This window comes from Nothobranchius furzeri, chromosome 1 (assembly GCF_043380555.1).
Source record: "Nothobranchius furzeri strain GRZ-AD chromosome 1, NfurGRZ-RIMD1, whole genome shotgun sequence".
Classification (NCBI taxonomy): Eukaryota; Metazoa; Chordata; class Actinopteri; order Cyprinodontiformes; family Nothobranchiidae; genus Nothobranchius; species Nothobranchius furzeri.
In genome coordinates this window covers 94,731,473-94,746,564 of record NC_091741.1, presented here as the reverse complement: position 1 = coordinate 94,746,564, position 15,092 = coordinate 94,731,473, and the positions used below count along the sequence as shown (strand labels likewise).

At 38.0% G+C, this 15,092-nt stretch overlaps 2 gene segments (V, D, J or C); both read left to right on the top strand.

Moving 5' to 3' along the window:
* The first annotated feature begins 1,265 nt into the window (after positions 1 to 1,265).
* LOC129162840 (T cell receptor beta variable 16-like) lies at positions 1,266 to 2,000 on the top strand. The segment is given in 2 exon segments: positions 1,266 to 1,408; positions 1,512 to 2,000. Coding segments are annotated over 2 exon segments (444 nt in total).
* A 5,280-nt stretch (positions 2,001 to 7,280) lies between these two features.
* Positions 7,281 to 8,892, top strand: LOC107376091 (T-cell receptor beta-1 chain C region-like). The segment is given in 6 exon segments: positions 7,281 to 7,328; positions 7,619 to 7,679; positions 7,942 to 8,277; positions 8,367 to 8,396; positions 8,516 to 8,622; positions 8,748 to 8,892. Coding segments are annotated over 6 exon segments (609 nt in total).
* Positions 8,893 to 15,092: the final 6,200 nt, after the last annotated feature.

Here is a 15,092-nt window from a genome sequence, read left to right as displayed (position 1 = left end):
ACCTGTGTAAACTGACACCAACTATGTAAACAAACTGGGCTCTGCAGGAATTTGTTTTGCTAAACAAATGTACGCCTTTGAAGTTTTTTAGCCTTCAACCTTAACTTTCATCCATGCAAATACTTTGTATTTGTTGAAATAACAATTCTACAAATATCTGAAAATTTGCTGAAAATCCTTTGTTTTTTTACATATAGCATGCCTTTCATGAATATTCATGAGTTCAACAGAGTACATGACAACCTGCCCCCCACCCCCATTTCAACCACTCAAGATAACAGTCACAGATATGTCTCTTGAAGATCTGTAAAGTGCTTTGATACCTACATGCATGCATGCCTGCACAAGCACACACAGAGTGACACATGTCAAAATGCTATTTTGCAGAATGAGAAAAATTTAGTAGATTCAGTAAAGACTTATTTTTTGAAGTTACACTGTAAAAGCATAATTACCAAAAATTTTGAACACACACATGCAAACTTTTGTATGGCATCTCTAAACAACACACACACACACACACCATTTTTTTTGCAGAATATGTATTATGATGGGCAGTCAGAGGTAAAGAAAAATCATTTAATTTAAATGCTGTGTCAGTCATTGCCCTGCTATGGTATGGAGAAAGTATACACCATCTAGTGGAAAACGGTAAAAACTGCATATTAAATTTGTGAGAGGCCTGTGAACACAGAAACAATAATACTTTTTTAAAATTATGCTAATATTTATGCTAATTAGAAAAATATGATTTACATGAAAGTCAATGGCACAAAAAATGCTGAAAGATGTTTAACTGTACAAAATTTTCCATGTCATAATAAAGGGAGTTGAATTTTTTTCAAACTTTTTTTGTAATTCCTTCCAAAATACACAAACTCCATAAAAATTAGATAAATTGCATTAACATAGCCAAAGTTAATCACAAAAATACACGTGACAGCACCAAAAAATGCTTTAATGCAATGTAAGGGTTAAATTCCCAAACAATCATCCAGTTAAAGCAATTCACCAGACACAAACCAATTATAGCCATCTAATGACTTGTATGCATTTGTAACCGGGTTAAATTAGTTTATTTTTATAAAACTACAAACATATGTTCTGTAATAGTAGTGGGCAGTCTTTAATGTGTATACTGAGCTCGTCAGGTATGTAAAATGTATAAAAGTTATTTATTTATAAACTCCTCCTAAAATCTGCCCATTATTTCCTCTCCCAGTAAAACTCACTGCTGAGTAGAAACGAAAGCTCCGCCCCCACCATGGCGGTTTGATAAAAGGCGTTTGTACATGTTCAGAACTGTATTTTTTAGACTCCAACAAACATTTTCAACAACACAACTTAATACTAGACAACATGATCATTTTGTTCCTTAGCATTTATTTGAACTGTTTTCAGCTTTCAGGTAAAACCAGGAACATCTAGTATTATAGAACAGGAACTGAGTTCTGTGTTTTTATTCACTTTCAGGTTGGGTCATGTAGAGTTTTTCATGTTTCTGTTTTTAGTTTGTTCTTTCAGCAACCAGGTCTATCAGACTCCATCTATGATCTACAGAGCATCAGGAGAATCAGCCAACATCTTCTGTTCTCACAACATCATAAGCCACAACCAAATCCTCTGGTTCAAGCAGGCAGGCAAACAGCTGATCTACCTAGGATATGTCTACTACGGAGACACTTTTCCAGAGGCTGGAATGGATGTGACGATGGGTGGGAATGCAGACAGAAATCAGAACTGCACATTAACAGTTGAAAGGCTCAACATGAGCAGCAGTGCAGTTTATCTCTGTGCTGCTCGCTACCACAGCGCCACAAGCAACGAACGGTTGGTACAAAAACGTCATCCTGTTACCTCTGCTCTCAGCCCCTCACACCAGGAACACCCCTCCTATTTCGTTTAGGCTTTAGGGACACAAATCCTCTAATTAGCCAATCACTGAAGAGTTTTGAATGGACACCCACCTACTGAGCGAGTTCCGGTCTAGTATAAAATTGTTGGAGGATCGTCATTCATCTCCCGTTTCTCTTCACACAACCATTTTACCAAGGAATGAGCTAAAGTGTAAAGGTTTTAGGTGCCAGTTTGCTAGCTATATACTAATTTGGAATGGATTTACTGACTATTTCATTTGTGTCATAGCGACCTGGGTGCATGCCTCCGTTCCTGGCTTAGCTCCACTGGATCCCAGTTGTTGTTAGAATTTGATCCTGGTGTTGGAGTATAAATCTTTAAATGGGTTGGCACCTTCTTACCTATCAAACATGCTTTTGCCAAATGAGCCAACACACCAGCTGAGGTGGGCTGACAGCAGCAGTTGGTGGTTCCAAGGGTAAAGTTAAAGCTGAGGGGTGACAGGTCCTTTGCTGTGGCTGTACCAGCTACTACCTGTCAATATTGGACAGGTCTCCTCGCTTGTGGATTAATATATTTTCTAAAGACGCACTTTTATTCGCTGCCACTCCCTGATTGTTGTTATCCAGTTGTGTAGTGTTTTATTTGTTCATTATTATTATTATTTGGTATGTTTTAGTGTTTTATTCTGCTGGTTTGTTTGTTTTCATCTGTACAGCACTTTAGTTGGCAGAGTTGTGTATAAAGTGCTACATAAATAACGGTGGAAGATGGAGAACAAGATTATTAGGTGGACTGGTGCTGCACGTGCAGTGATGCGGGCGTTGTACCGGTCTGTCGTGGTGAAGAGAGAATTAGCTATGTTTACATAAATACACGTACAATACATACACAAATGTCCCCTATCTGATTCAACTCTCTGTTTACATGGACACTAACTGAAATGGTCCGATCATGCCATGAGTATATACACACCAAGCATTCAGTCAGATTAAATAGGTTGAGCATGCACAGAGTGGTCTTTCCCAGAAAATAAAATTGTAAACAAATGCCATCTTGTCTACACGTCTTTTCCCTCAAATGTTATTTTCTTATTCTCTAGCTTTGTCTGTTGACTTACATTTTTCCCTATTAAGGACCTCTTCTGTTTACCTGCCGCCTTGTTTTCGACTTGTTCTGAGTGTCTGCAAAGGTGGAAAGACGTCATGATGTCACCAATGCAAGATCGATAATGGTAGAGTCTGACCGCTACACAAAGCCTTCTCCAGAACATCCCAAAGATTCTCCATGGGGTTAAGGTCTGGACTCTATGGTGGCCAATCCATGTGTGAAAATGATGTCTCATGCTCCCTGAACCACTCTTTCACTATTAGAGCCCGATGAATCCTGGCATTGTCATCTTGGAATATGCCTGTGTCATCAGGGAAGATGAAATAACTTGGTCATTAGTCAGCTGACCTCATCCTTGGAGCACATCATGGTGCTGAACCTAGACCTGACCAACTACAGCAAGCCCAGATCAAAGCACTGCCCCCACAGGCTTGTACAGTAGGCACTAGGCGTTATGGGTGCATCACTTTATCTGCCTCTCTTCTTACCCTGATGCACCATCACCCTGGAACAGGGCCATCTGGACTCATCAGACCACATGACGTTCTTTCATTGCTCCAGAGTCCGATCTTAATGCTCCCTAGCAAATTGAAGCATTTCTTTTCAGTTTGCCTCACTGGTTAGTGGTTTCTTACAGCTTCACAGCTGTTCAGTCACAATCCCTTGAGTTCTCTTCTAATTGTGCATGTGGAAATGCTCATATTTTCACAATTAAACATAGCCCTGAGTTCTCCTGTTGTTTTTTTATTAGATTTCACTAAACGTTTACATGTTCGCCGATCATTAAATCTCGATCCTTCAGGATTTTTTTCACAGCCACATTTCTTCTTCGAAGACGATGGGTCCCCACTTTCCTTCGAGTTTTCAAAAAAGCATTGGACAGTTCTTAACCCAATTTTAGTCATTTCTACAATCTCCTTAGATGATTTCTCTGCTTGATGCGTGCCAATGATGTCATCTGACCCTTCTCAAAACCCCAGCTGGTGCAATGAGTTGCTTGTCATTTCTTAAACAACCATGTGGAAACACACCTGGTGGTCATGGAAAAGATGATAAAAAACTCATGCCATTTTCTCCTGCTAAACTACTAAAGAAATTAAATAAATCACACAATAAATCTACATTTTTAGCAGTAATTTTAACTTTGAGTTGACTTTTTCAGCATTGTTGTGCCATCTGAACTAGATTCAAATATATCAAGACAGCAAAACCATAATTGTCCCTCTGCCCTTCCTCAAGGTCATCTTCAACACCCGCCTCACCTGCAGAGCCATTAGCATTGCTGATGACTCCTCCAAAATGGGAGCCTCTGAACCAGCGCCACAAGACTGGCCAACAGCTTCGTCCACCAGGCACTAGGAATGTTGAACGCTGTCCACTACCTCCTCCTTTAACCCCTGCTCCTGGAAAATAAAAAAATATATTAAACAACACAAATAATGCTACCTCAGCTGCCACCATTAAAAAACTTAATACGATATCTTCTGCTAACAAAATATTTGCACAATTTGCTCTAGATAAACCTCAACTCTTTACTATTTACTGCTCCCTACTGACTTTTGACGTTCATGTTTATTATTATACTCCTTAGTTTATACTTAAAAAATGTTATATGTTTATTTACTTTTACTTTTTGTAATCATCTACCTAAATAACCTAAGAAGAGTGAGAAACAACAATTGGATTCATATATTGTGAACCAACAATAAAATACTTTTAATTAGATTTAATTAATGAAAAACAAGCACTTCAATGTTTCATTCATTTGTTGTGTTGGTGTGTTTTTATTTTACTTTAACACTTACATTTTTACATTTCGTTATGTTTGTGTAGTACTTCTAAAGAAGTGACATTTATATTCTATTTAGAGGTCGACTGCCGTGGGTTTTGCCGATACCAATCACTAAACCGCGGCCATGGTCAGCCGATGGCCGATATACAGTATGCTGCAGAGTTTTTGGGCTGATTTTCATGGCCGATATCTCGACCTTATCTGAATGCTAAATCATCATTCATAACAACAGTAAATGCACAATATTTCTGAACCTAATGATTTTTTGATCATCGAATTTAACCAACTGCTAAATCTTAAAATTCTGCACTGCTCTGTGTTAAACTCAAGCATTTACCAAGGCTAAATAAAACATCTATTTAATTACCAAGCAATACATAAGAGGTAAATAAAAAGAAATGTCAACTGACAATAATGTTTCAGACTATTAAACCAATTTTTTTAACTTTTGTAAATATACAATTAAGCTAAAAAATACAACTTTTGAATGCAAATAAAATAACTGTAATATGTAATAACTAAACGAGCTGGTGCTGAAAACACAGTAGAACCATAATAAATAAAACACACCAGGAACGTCTAACATGCATTCAGTCTTTTTTCTCTTTCACCATTTCGTAACATCTGTAAGATGTGTCAGTAAGTCAAAGGTAACTAATGGAGGAGGTTTTGTCACGTGTGAGAGTGGATGTTGTTCTCTGATGATTGATTGGATGAAGAGTTGTGACCAGCAGACACATCACTTCCAGTAAGCAGCTAAAAACAAAACCAGCTTCCTTCCCTCACTTCTTCTGTTTTTTCTTAGCTGCCACATAAATAACAGCAATCAGGCTGATCTCAGTTCAGGTGTAAGTCTCAGCTGCTCTCACAAAAACACTCAAAGATGGAGGCTGAGATACGGAGGAGCTTGGCGGGGGGGGGGGGGGGGGGGGGGGGGGCACAACAGAGATAGCAGCTTTTTGTGTGATGCTTTTTCATCGTGCGGACAGGGAGCCACGGTGATTGAATCTCACTGAGCCGTTACACAAAAACCTCCTCACTTTAACGTCCATTGTGTAGACAGCTGCAGCAGCTCAGGGCGCCTGTCAGAGCAGGAAATCAAGTCAGCTGAAGGCAGGCAGAATGCCCTGAAAAATCATTGTTAATGCAGACAACCTTAGCTGTAACCCTCAACATGTTTTAGTAAAAGATCTTTGACTTCATGTGGAGCGTTTGGAAGATGTGTTGTTTACCTTGTGTAAAGGTAAACAGATCAGAGAACCTGAGGCTCAGTCAGCAGGCTAAAAACTTTCTCATTACTGGGATTATTACAAGCTGCCATCATAAAAAGGTCGTGGCTGTCTGGTGGACGAGAGTCTCTGCAGCTGAAGCTGACTTTGGAAAAGGAAATAAACTGAGTGTTTTAGGTGAGCGGAAGATGATTCTAATAGGATCAAATAATTACCTATGAGTGTTGTTGTTGTTTATAGATCATAGATTATTCACAGTAGATGTCCAGCTCGCTTCTTTATGTTATTAAGATGGCGCGCTGTGCCAATAACGAAGCTCATTTTGGCCAGGGAACAAAACTGACTGTTCTGGGTGAGTAAGACTTTAAATGTAAACATAACCAGCTGAAGACAGCTAGAAGGTACAGAAGGGAAGTTAAAGTAACATCTTTAGTGTAGAAATCCTTCTAACTAAACCAGGTCTGTAACAAATTCAGCTGTCTGGTGTCAGAACCCAGATCCTTTTAGTCCAAGAACCAAACCCACTGTAAATAAAAAGCAGCTGATGGCTGTTTTCAGCACTGATCATGTCCAGTGTGAGTGGTGAGCCATACTTTGGTGACTGAACCAAATGAACCTTTTAAATGTCGTAAAGCAGGGTGGGGAACTCTGGTCCTTGAAGACCAGCAGGTCTTGGTTGTTCCTCTGCTCCAACACTCCTGATTCCTCGGTTGATTCACCCGTTCAGCAGCTCATCGAGCTCTGCAGAAGGACTGCTAATATCAGGAGAGGGAGAACGTTTAATGGATGGCGGTAGATTCAGAAGGTTAGAGGTGACGTTCTTACTTTACAGTTGGTGATAAAGCTGTAGTATTTTTCGAGCACGAGACAGGGAGATTTTGCTCCAGTCTGGCGTCTCTGTACTCCAACAAGGAGGCTCACTTTGGAGCTGGAACCAAACTCACTGTTTTAGGTTAGAAAACTTCTAACAAACTCGGATCAAGCTCACTCTCAGGTCAGAGAATATTAGACATCTGATTTCCACCCTGAGACTGGGGGATCGTGGGTTCAAATCCACCGTTGGGTCATACCAAAGACTTTTAAAAATGGGACCCAATCCATCCCTGCAGGACAGTCAGCATTAAGGGGTTCGTATGAGGGCTGAATAGTAGCCGTGTCTGTAGCTCACCACTGGCCCAGGTGATGGGAGAACAGATTTCACCAGTGTGTGACGACTAATAAGACTTCAACTTGAACAAAGTCAGTCAAGTTATAATGAAAAAGTTAATTTCAGCATTTATTTGTGCCAGGAAATGAAAGTTGTTTCTGTGCAGAAGGATTGGCTCATCACCCGGATCACTGTCAGTTCTAATCAGCTCTGTGAACGACTGGGAGTCACCAGTCAGAAGCTTATTGGAGGTGGAACTAAACTCACAGTTTTAGGGAAGAAAGTTCAACATTTGCAAGAATTACTGGACGGAAATGAGAAAAGACATTTATCTTTTTAGAATTAGAAAACAGCACAAACAAATTCTGTCAAAGCTTTATTTCAGTGTGATTTTACAAACAGAGTTTGTTTAGTTTGTCTGTAAAACATCTGAAAAACACAGAAAGCATTCAGAGCTGAAAGTCTGAGGTGTTTGTGGTGCAGATGTTTGTCAGTGTGAACTATGATCCTTACGCTGCAGCTGGAACTAAACTCACAGTTACAGGTGAGTGTTTCTAACGTTTGTAAGGATATGATGCAAATGCAGGTTTGATGAGAACATTGTTTGGAGAAATATATATATATATATATAAAATAACAAACGCCAGTATAATAAATAATTAGATTTTAATTCAATAAAACCCATCTCTTCTGACACACACACGCACACTCACGTACGCACACATGCACACACACACGTTTAATGAGCATAGTGACTTTGATCATGAAAGAAACTTTCATCTAACTTTTTTTCTCTCCTCTTTCAGAACCAGGCCTTGAGGTCACAGAACCATCTGTCGAAGTTCTTAAACCTTCAGCTAAAGAGTGCAAAGACAAAAACAAGAAAAGGAAGAAGACTCTGGTTTGTGTTGCCTCTCAATTCTACCCAGATCACGTCAGCATGTCCTGGAGGCTTAATGGGGTCCAAACAGATAAAGGTGTGGTGACAGGAAGAGCGATCAGACGGCCTGATAAGTCCTACGGCATCACCAGCAGGCTGAAGGTCCAGGCTAAGGACTGGTTCAGACCTGGAAATAATTTCACCTGCATGGTCGGCTTCTACAATGGAAACAAAACCACCTTTCATTCTGGTTCAGTTATTTGTGCGTTACTCCACAACAATCACGTCAGATCACCAACACTTATACCAAAAACCAACATTTTTCATTCTCTGACTTATGTTTCATTCCAGCAACTGACAGAGATAACGGCATGACTCGAGGTAAACAACATTTAAAAAAACCCACCAAAATCTAAAAGACATCATGTTGAAGATAAATTACAGATTAACTGTTCCTCTGTGTTCTTAAACAGAATTTTTCTAATCTGATCTTCTTACAGATAAGTACCTGAGGATCACTCAGAACGCCAAACTCTCCTACGTCGTTTTGATTGTGAAGAGTAGCATCTACGGCGCCGCTGTTTGCCTTCTGGTGTGGAAGCTTCAGGTTTGTGGGAAACAAATATCTAACATCTACAATCTACCACTGGAATTTGCGGTTGTTGACGTGTCATTTAGAAGCTGGTAAAGTGAGTTTTAACATAAAATGACGCTTTTCTCTTCATGTTGCAGAGTTCAGCTGGAGAGCAGAACAAGTGAGATTTGAGCTGAAGTCTGGACAAACCAACAAGCTTCAGGAGTTGCATCTTTGTTTAAGTACATAAAATCTAGAAAACATAACATCAAGTTTGTGTTTTTGAGAATTTGGCTGATTAAACCCTTCAGATCTTATGAACCTGTGTTTTATTCTTAAATAAACTGATACGTTTCCATTACTGACTTTGTGATCAAAAATAACTCTTTAGCATGGTGCAGTTCAGAGCAGGTACTGCTATTACGGAAGCCCACACGCATCAAAAGGCCTGATGTCATCAAAGACAGGCGTGTTCTTTATGAATAAAATAAGCTTGATAGTATAATCATTTGCCAATCTCTTATGCCTAACCCACAATCAATTATCTTAGCAATTTAAGCAGTTAGTAAACATTTTAAATTATGACTGTTATGGTAACTTACCAGTCCAGAAGGAAGCAGGCAGGTTCTCTCAGGCCGCTCGAAGGGTGCAGCAAGGATCAGGGTAGTTGTTGAGAGTGTAATCTGGTGAGAGTGTAAGCTGGTGCCCAGCTAAAGGTGGTCGGAGAGTTTATCATGCGCATCTGCAGAGAGTTGGGTGTGATGACGACCAGACAAGTTCGACATCTTTTGATTATTTTGTTTGTAATTCAAACTAATCGAGTACAGCAACAGTTTTTATGTTCTCTTCGTCTTGGTTGGATGGTCTGGCAGACCGCGTGCTTCCAGTGGTATTACTACTGCTGTTTGTTCCCTGTCGTTCTTTCAGTTTACACCATGCCAAAGCACAAACGCGGAGCATTATATCTTGCATGTCTCATAACAGCTACACTATTTCAAGATGGCGCATGAATATAGAATGCCTATCCACAGTTTATGTATATGAAAATCTACAATTTCAAGCAAATACTTAGAATAGATGTTGGTGATAAATATTAACAAAAAGAACGAGATCCACAGAATCTGAAAGCAAACAAGTAAAAATACACGCTGCCTTTAAAGAATGAGGTATTTTTTTCTCAGTAAACATAAAAACTGATTTAAATCTAGTGAATGCATTTCATTTTGATGTTCTTTTCATCACTAGTTCCAGAGGTGGCATCAGATATTTTTAGCTTCCTCTTTCTCAGAGAAATCAGCTTTTGTCCCTCATGTTTACATTCAAACAGCTGAGCTCAGGAAGGTTTCCTAAGCGGGTTGAAGTGACTCTAATAAGATTAAAAATAACTTTTCGGATGACTTGAAATGTTCTGTTTCTTTTATGAAGCAAATAATACAATTTGTGTTTTGTAATTTGCATCAAAGTAGATGTTTGATTCAAATTTCCATTGATCCTGTTGCTGGCATTTTATCAGCTTGAGAAAGTATGTGAGTCAAACACAGAAAAACAGAATGTCAGTGCTCTCATCTGTGCAGATGAAGGTCGCTGTTGTTGATGGTGAGGAGGACAAAGTGGGTCATGAAATTGCAGAAAGCAGGATGTGGTCACGAAGCAGTGTGTCTGTGCTGAGAAACTACTGAGGTGCAACTTTCCACTTCACCACAACCTCTGGCTCCCTCAGTGCACCTGCATGTGTGTGAACAACCCCTTTACACACACACACACACACACACACACACACACACACACACACACACACACACACACACACACACACACACACACGCGCGCGCGCACACACACACACACACACATTCTTGTCTAGCATTTGTTATGCGGACCGTAATTGACTTCCCTTTTTATAATGACTGGTTTGTGCCTAACCCTCATCAGTCTATTCTTAACCCTAACCCTTACCCTAACCCTAACCAGTGTATTCCTAAACATAACTGTAACAAAAATTCAATTCACATCTCACCCCTAAGCCTAAAACATGAGGTCCACTGTATTAGGACTGGGTTTTGGACCTATAAGGCTCATCAGAAGATTAGTGAATATGCCAGTTTGGTCCTAATTAGGATAGCTAAACAAGCACACACACACACACACACACACACACACACGCACGCACGCACGCACGCACACACACACACACACACACACACACACACACACACACACACACAGCTCATCATTGAACAAAACCTCCACTTCCATTTCAACTAAAGCAACAAACTCAACATGTGTAAGTTTTATAAGAGACAAGGTTTTCTGTTGCAGGAGGGTTCGTTTTAAAATCAGGTTGTTTATTTTTTTGTAGAGCACATTCATCACATCAGCTCAAGCTAACTGGAATAAACAATGAAAATTAACTAGATATCTGGTTAATTGTTTAAACATTTTTGTCCACAATCGATCAAACCTACTAACTGAAAAAGTGTTTCATTTGTTTCTTGCTCTGTGATTTAGAAATTAAATCATTTTCAACTCATTAATCTCTTAAGATTTTCTTTATCCAAAAATACAGATAAAAAAATATTTAAAGCTTATTTAACTGTCTAATAATATCCAACATGTTTTCAGTATTCTGTAGTTAACAGGAAATAACATAAAACAGCAACAAGCATGGAACATCTATGATCATTTTGTTTTTCCTTCTGTCAACACTCAACAGTCTATAGTTTCCTTCTTTAAAGTATTTTAGTGCATTTCTTCTTAAAAACAAGATCACAAGTAACACTGACTGGAAGCTGCTGCTTTTACATAAAAATATTGATGTTTTTTATTAAAGCAGTTTTTTGAAACAGATGGTTCATGCTGCCAGAACTCTGGAAGCTTAACAGCAATGGCAGAAGAAAGCTGCAGGGCCGGCGGTGGATTAGCAGCAACCTGTGGCAACGAAGCAGGTGCAGCTACGTAGACGTTTGCAGACATGTTCATGCACATGGTCACCAGTCATACAATGACGACACAAGAGTTAGGTTTGTTCACATCCTTTACCCAGCTCCAACTGAACTCAAGAGAAAAATCACCCTCACAAAAGGGAGCATGAGTCAAGAGCATCAACTTTCAGATCATGGGTCTCTGGAAGTAAGAAAAACTGAATACTGTAAGTTATTAAGGTGACAGTTCGGATTGGATCACGGTTTTCAGTTACGGATCGGATCATTTTACGGATCAGCAGAAAAAAAGATCGGTTTGTCGATCGATTGGTCGGTCTACAAGAGACTGACTCTCAACCGCTCTCAAATGACGTTCAAAGTCATAGGCAGCGAGGCGTCTCTGTGCAGCGCAAAAGCCCGGGTGGACAGTTTGTTTAATATAGGGTGATCATATTTCCATTTCCAAAAAAGAGGACAGGGGATCTGTGCCTGTGACATCACACAATGGCAACGCCACACAAACCATGTTGGGACCCATTTTTTGTAAGAACTAAATTAATATCAGATTCTGCCAATAAAAGGGCTCTAAAACAATAAATACTTAGCATATTTACTGCAAAATCTCATTTTTCTGCTTTAGTGCTGCAACAAGGTTTTATTAATAATAAATTATAACTTTTGTTTTACTACAGCATCGGTACACTTCCTGTGCACAGATTATCAAGGATGCTTGTTTCAGCTGTGAGATTAGATGATAGGATCAATGATCAAATAAGTTGTCACACTGGAAACTTTCAGAGAATCCACAAATAGTGGCTTTCAAATGGTTTTGTTACTTTTTGCAAGTTTAGAAAAGAAGCAGATTGCTTGACATTGGCTGAAGTTCCTCGTGCCTTTAAACACGCGGTTCTACAACCAATCTTGAAAAAACCCGGCCTTGATCCCACCGATTACTCTAATCTCCGACCAATTTCCAAATTACCGTTTTTATCTAAGGTCCTTGAGAAAATAGTCTATGCACAGTTGATGAAACATCTAAATGAATTTCAGGTAATGGACATCTGCCAGTCTGGTTTTAGAAAACAGCACAGCACTGAAACTGCTCACGTTCGGGTGTTTAATGACATTTTTCTGGCTTTAGATTCAGGTTTCCATGTGGTTCTGGTACTTTTGGATCTATCTGCAGCATTCGACCCGATCGATCATGACATTTTGATCACAAGACTTCACACTTGGGCTGGCATTTCAGGCACAGCCCTAGATTGGTTTAGGTCATACTTTTGTAACAGGTCTGCTAGGGTCATGTTGGATGGCTGTTCATCCGAGTCACAGCCTCTACGTTGGGGTGTCCCACAAGGTTCAATTCTCGGCCCGTTACTGTTCAACCTCTATATACTGCCCTTAGGAGCCATTTTCAGAAAGCACGCTGTCTCATACCATCTTTACGCTGACGACTGTCAAATCTATTTTTCGTTTAAGCCAACTCAATCAACGAAAGTTCTGTCTGATTGTATCCTTGAGGTCAAGCAATGGCTAGCTGATAACTTCCTCCATCTCAATGACTCCAAAACTGACTTAATCGTTTTCAGTCCTAACAGTACCACGGCAACTCATCAACCTGACCTCAACTATCTCTCACCTAATGTATCCTCTGTAATCTCCAACCTTGGAGTAAAAATGGACCAGGCTCTGAAGATGGATGCCCAGGTCAATAACACTGTTAAATCATATTTAATATATATATATATATATATATATATATATATATATATATATATATATATATATATATATATATATATATATAGACATACATACATATATATAAAAGTATATGTCTATATATATATATATATATATATGTAGACATTTATATATATGGTATATGTATGTCTGTATATATATATATATATATATATATATATATATATATATATATATATATATATATATATATACATATACATTTAATATATAGACATACATATATATAAAAGTATATGTCTATGTATATATAGACATATTTATAAATGTCTATATATATATATACATATATATATATATATATATACATATACATTTAATATATAGACATACATATATAAAAGTATATGTCTATGTATATATAGACATATTTATAAATGTCTCTATATATATATATATATATATATATATATATATATATATATATATATATATATATATATATATATATATACATTTAATATATAGACATACATATATATAAAAGTATATGTCGATGTATATATGTATATATAGACATATATATATATATATATATATATATATATACATATACATTTAATATATAGACATACATATATATAAAAGTATATGTCTATGTATATATAGACATATTTATAAATGTCTATATATATATATATATATATATATATATATATATATATATATACATTTATAAATATATGTCTATATATGCGGATTTAGAGGAGCTGATTCTCATTCCAGCTGCTCCCAAGGGACGCGCGGTCGAACACCTTCTCCAAATCTACAAAACACATGTAGATTGGTTGAGCAAACTCCCACGCACCCTCCAAGATCCCCCTAAGGGTATAGAGCTTGTAAGAGCCTTATAGTAAATAAAGAGTTTGAATGTATTTATTATTGTTCAAAATGTTTGTTTTGATGCGATCTTGATATGTGGGTCAATCAAGTGGGAGCGGAAATCCTTTAAATCTCTCATCAGTTCCACTTTTTACTGTTAATAATTAAGTAACCAGTAAACAAACAAAATAGCAGTACTTGTATAGTGTTTGTTATTTGTCTAAATAGACTTTTACAAGACTAACATAGCAGAAACACTTGCTCTAAATTCCTTCAAACACTGTTGTTGCCTTGAAATAAAGGGGATGGGATTTAGCGCCCTCTGCTGGAAGAAATAGAACAGCACTCTTGTTTCCACGAGGAAAGTGCATGGGAAGATAGGGAGTTGCTGCCTCCAGTGTCTGAAATCTGGTACTACACTTTTGGTCTTTATAGCCACTAGAAGATACTATTTAGCCTTTTGTCCATTGATAATTTTAATTGTATGCTGTTATTTCTGGTCTGTGTTGTATTGTTTTTATGGATTTCTGTTTTACTGTTCACCTGTTAAACACTTTGGTCAGCTGCCACACTGTTTTTAAATGTGCCATAGAAATAAAATTAGATTGGATATTAGTCCGTTTGATTGGCCGCTGTTGTTTATTCCCATCTGTCTTCATCTAAGTTATTTAATTAAAAGAAAGCTGGGTACTCACCCTTCTCTTTTAGAGCTGCCAACCGTGCAGCAAACTCTTAACATTTTACTGTGAAATCAACAAAATAAAAGCAACAAAAAGCTACAGATTGGCTTGTTTTGACTAGCTTCAACGGAGTTTCAATGTGTGCAAACAGTTTATCTGCCATTCATGATTTACAATGCTCCATATTTACACATCCCAACAAATCCCTCAATGGTTACCTCTATAATGAGACCAGATTAATCAAATAAATGTCGTGGTTACTTTACTTTGCTTTGTTTTAACAGGGACTGTACAACAAAACACTGTCACCATAAGC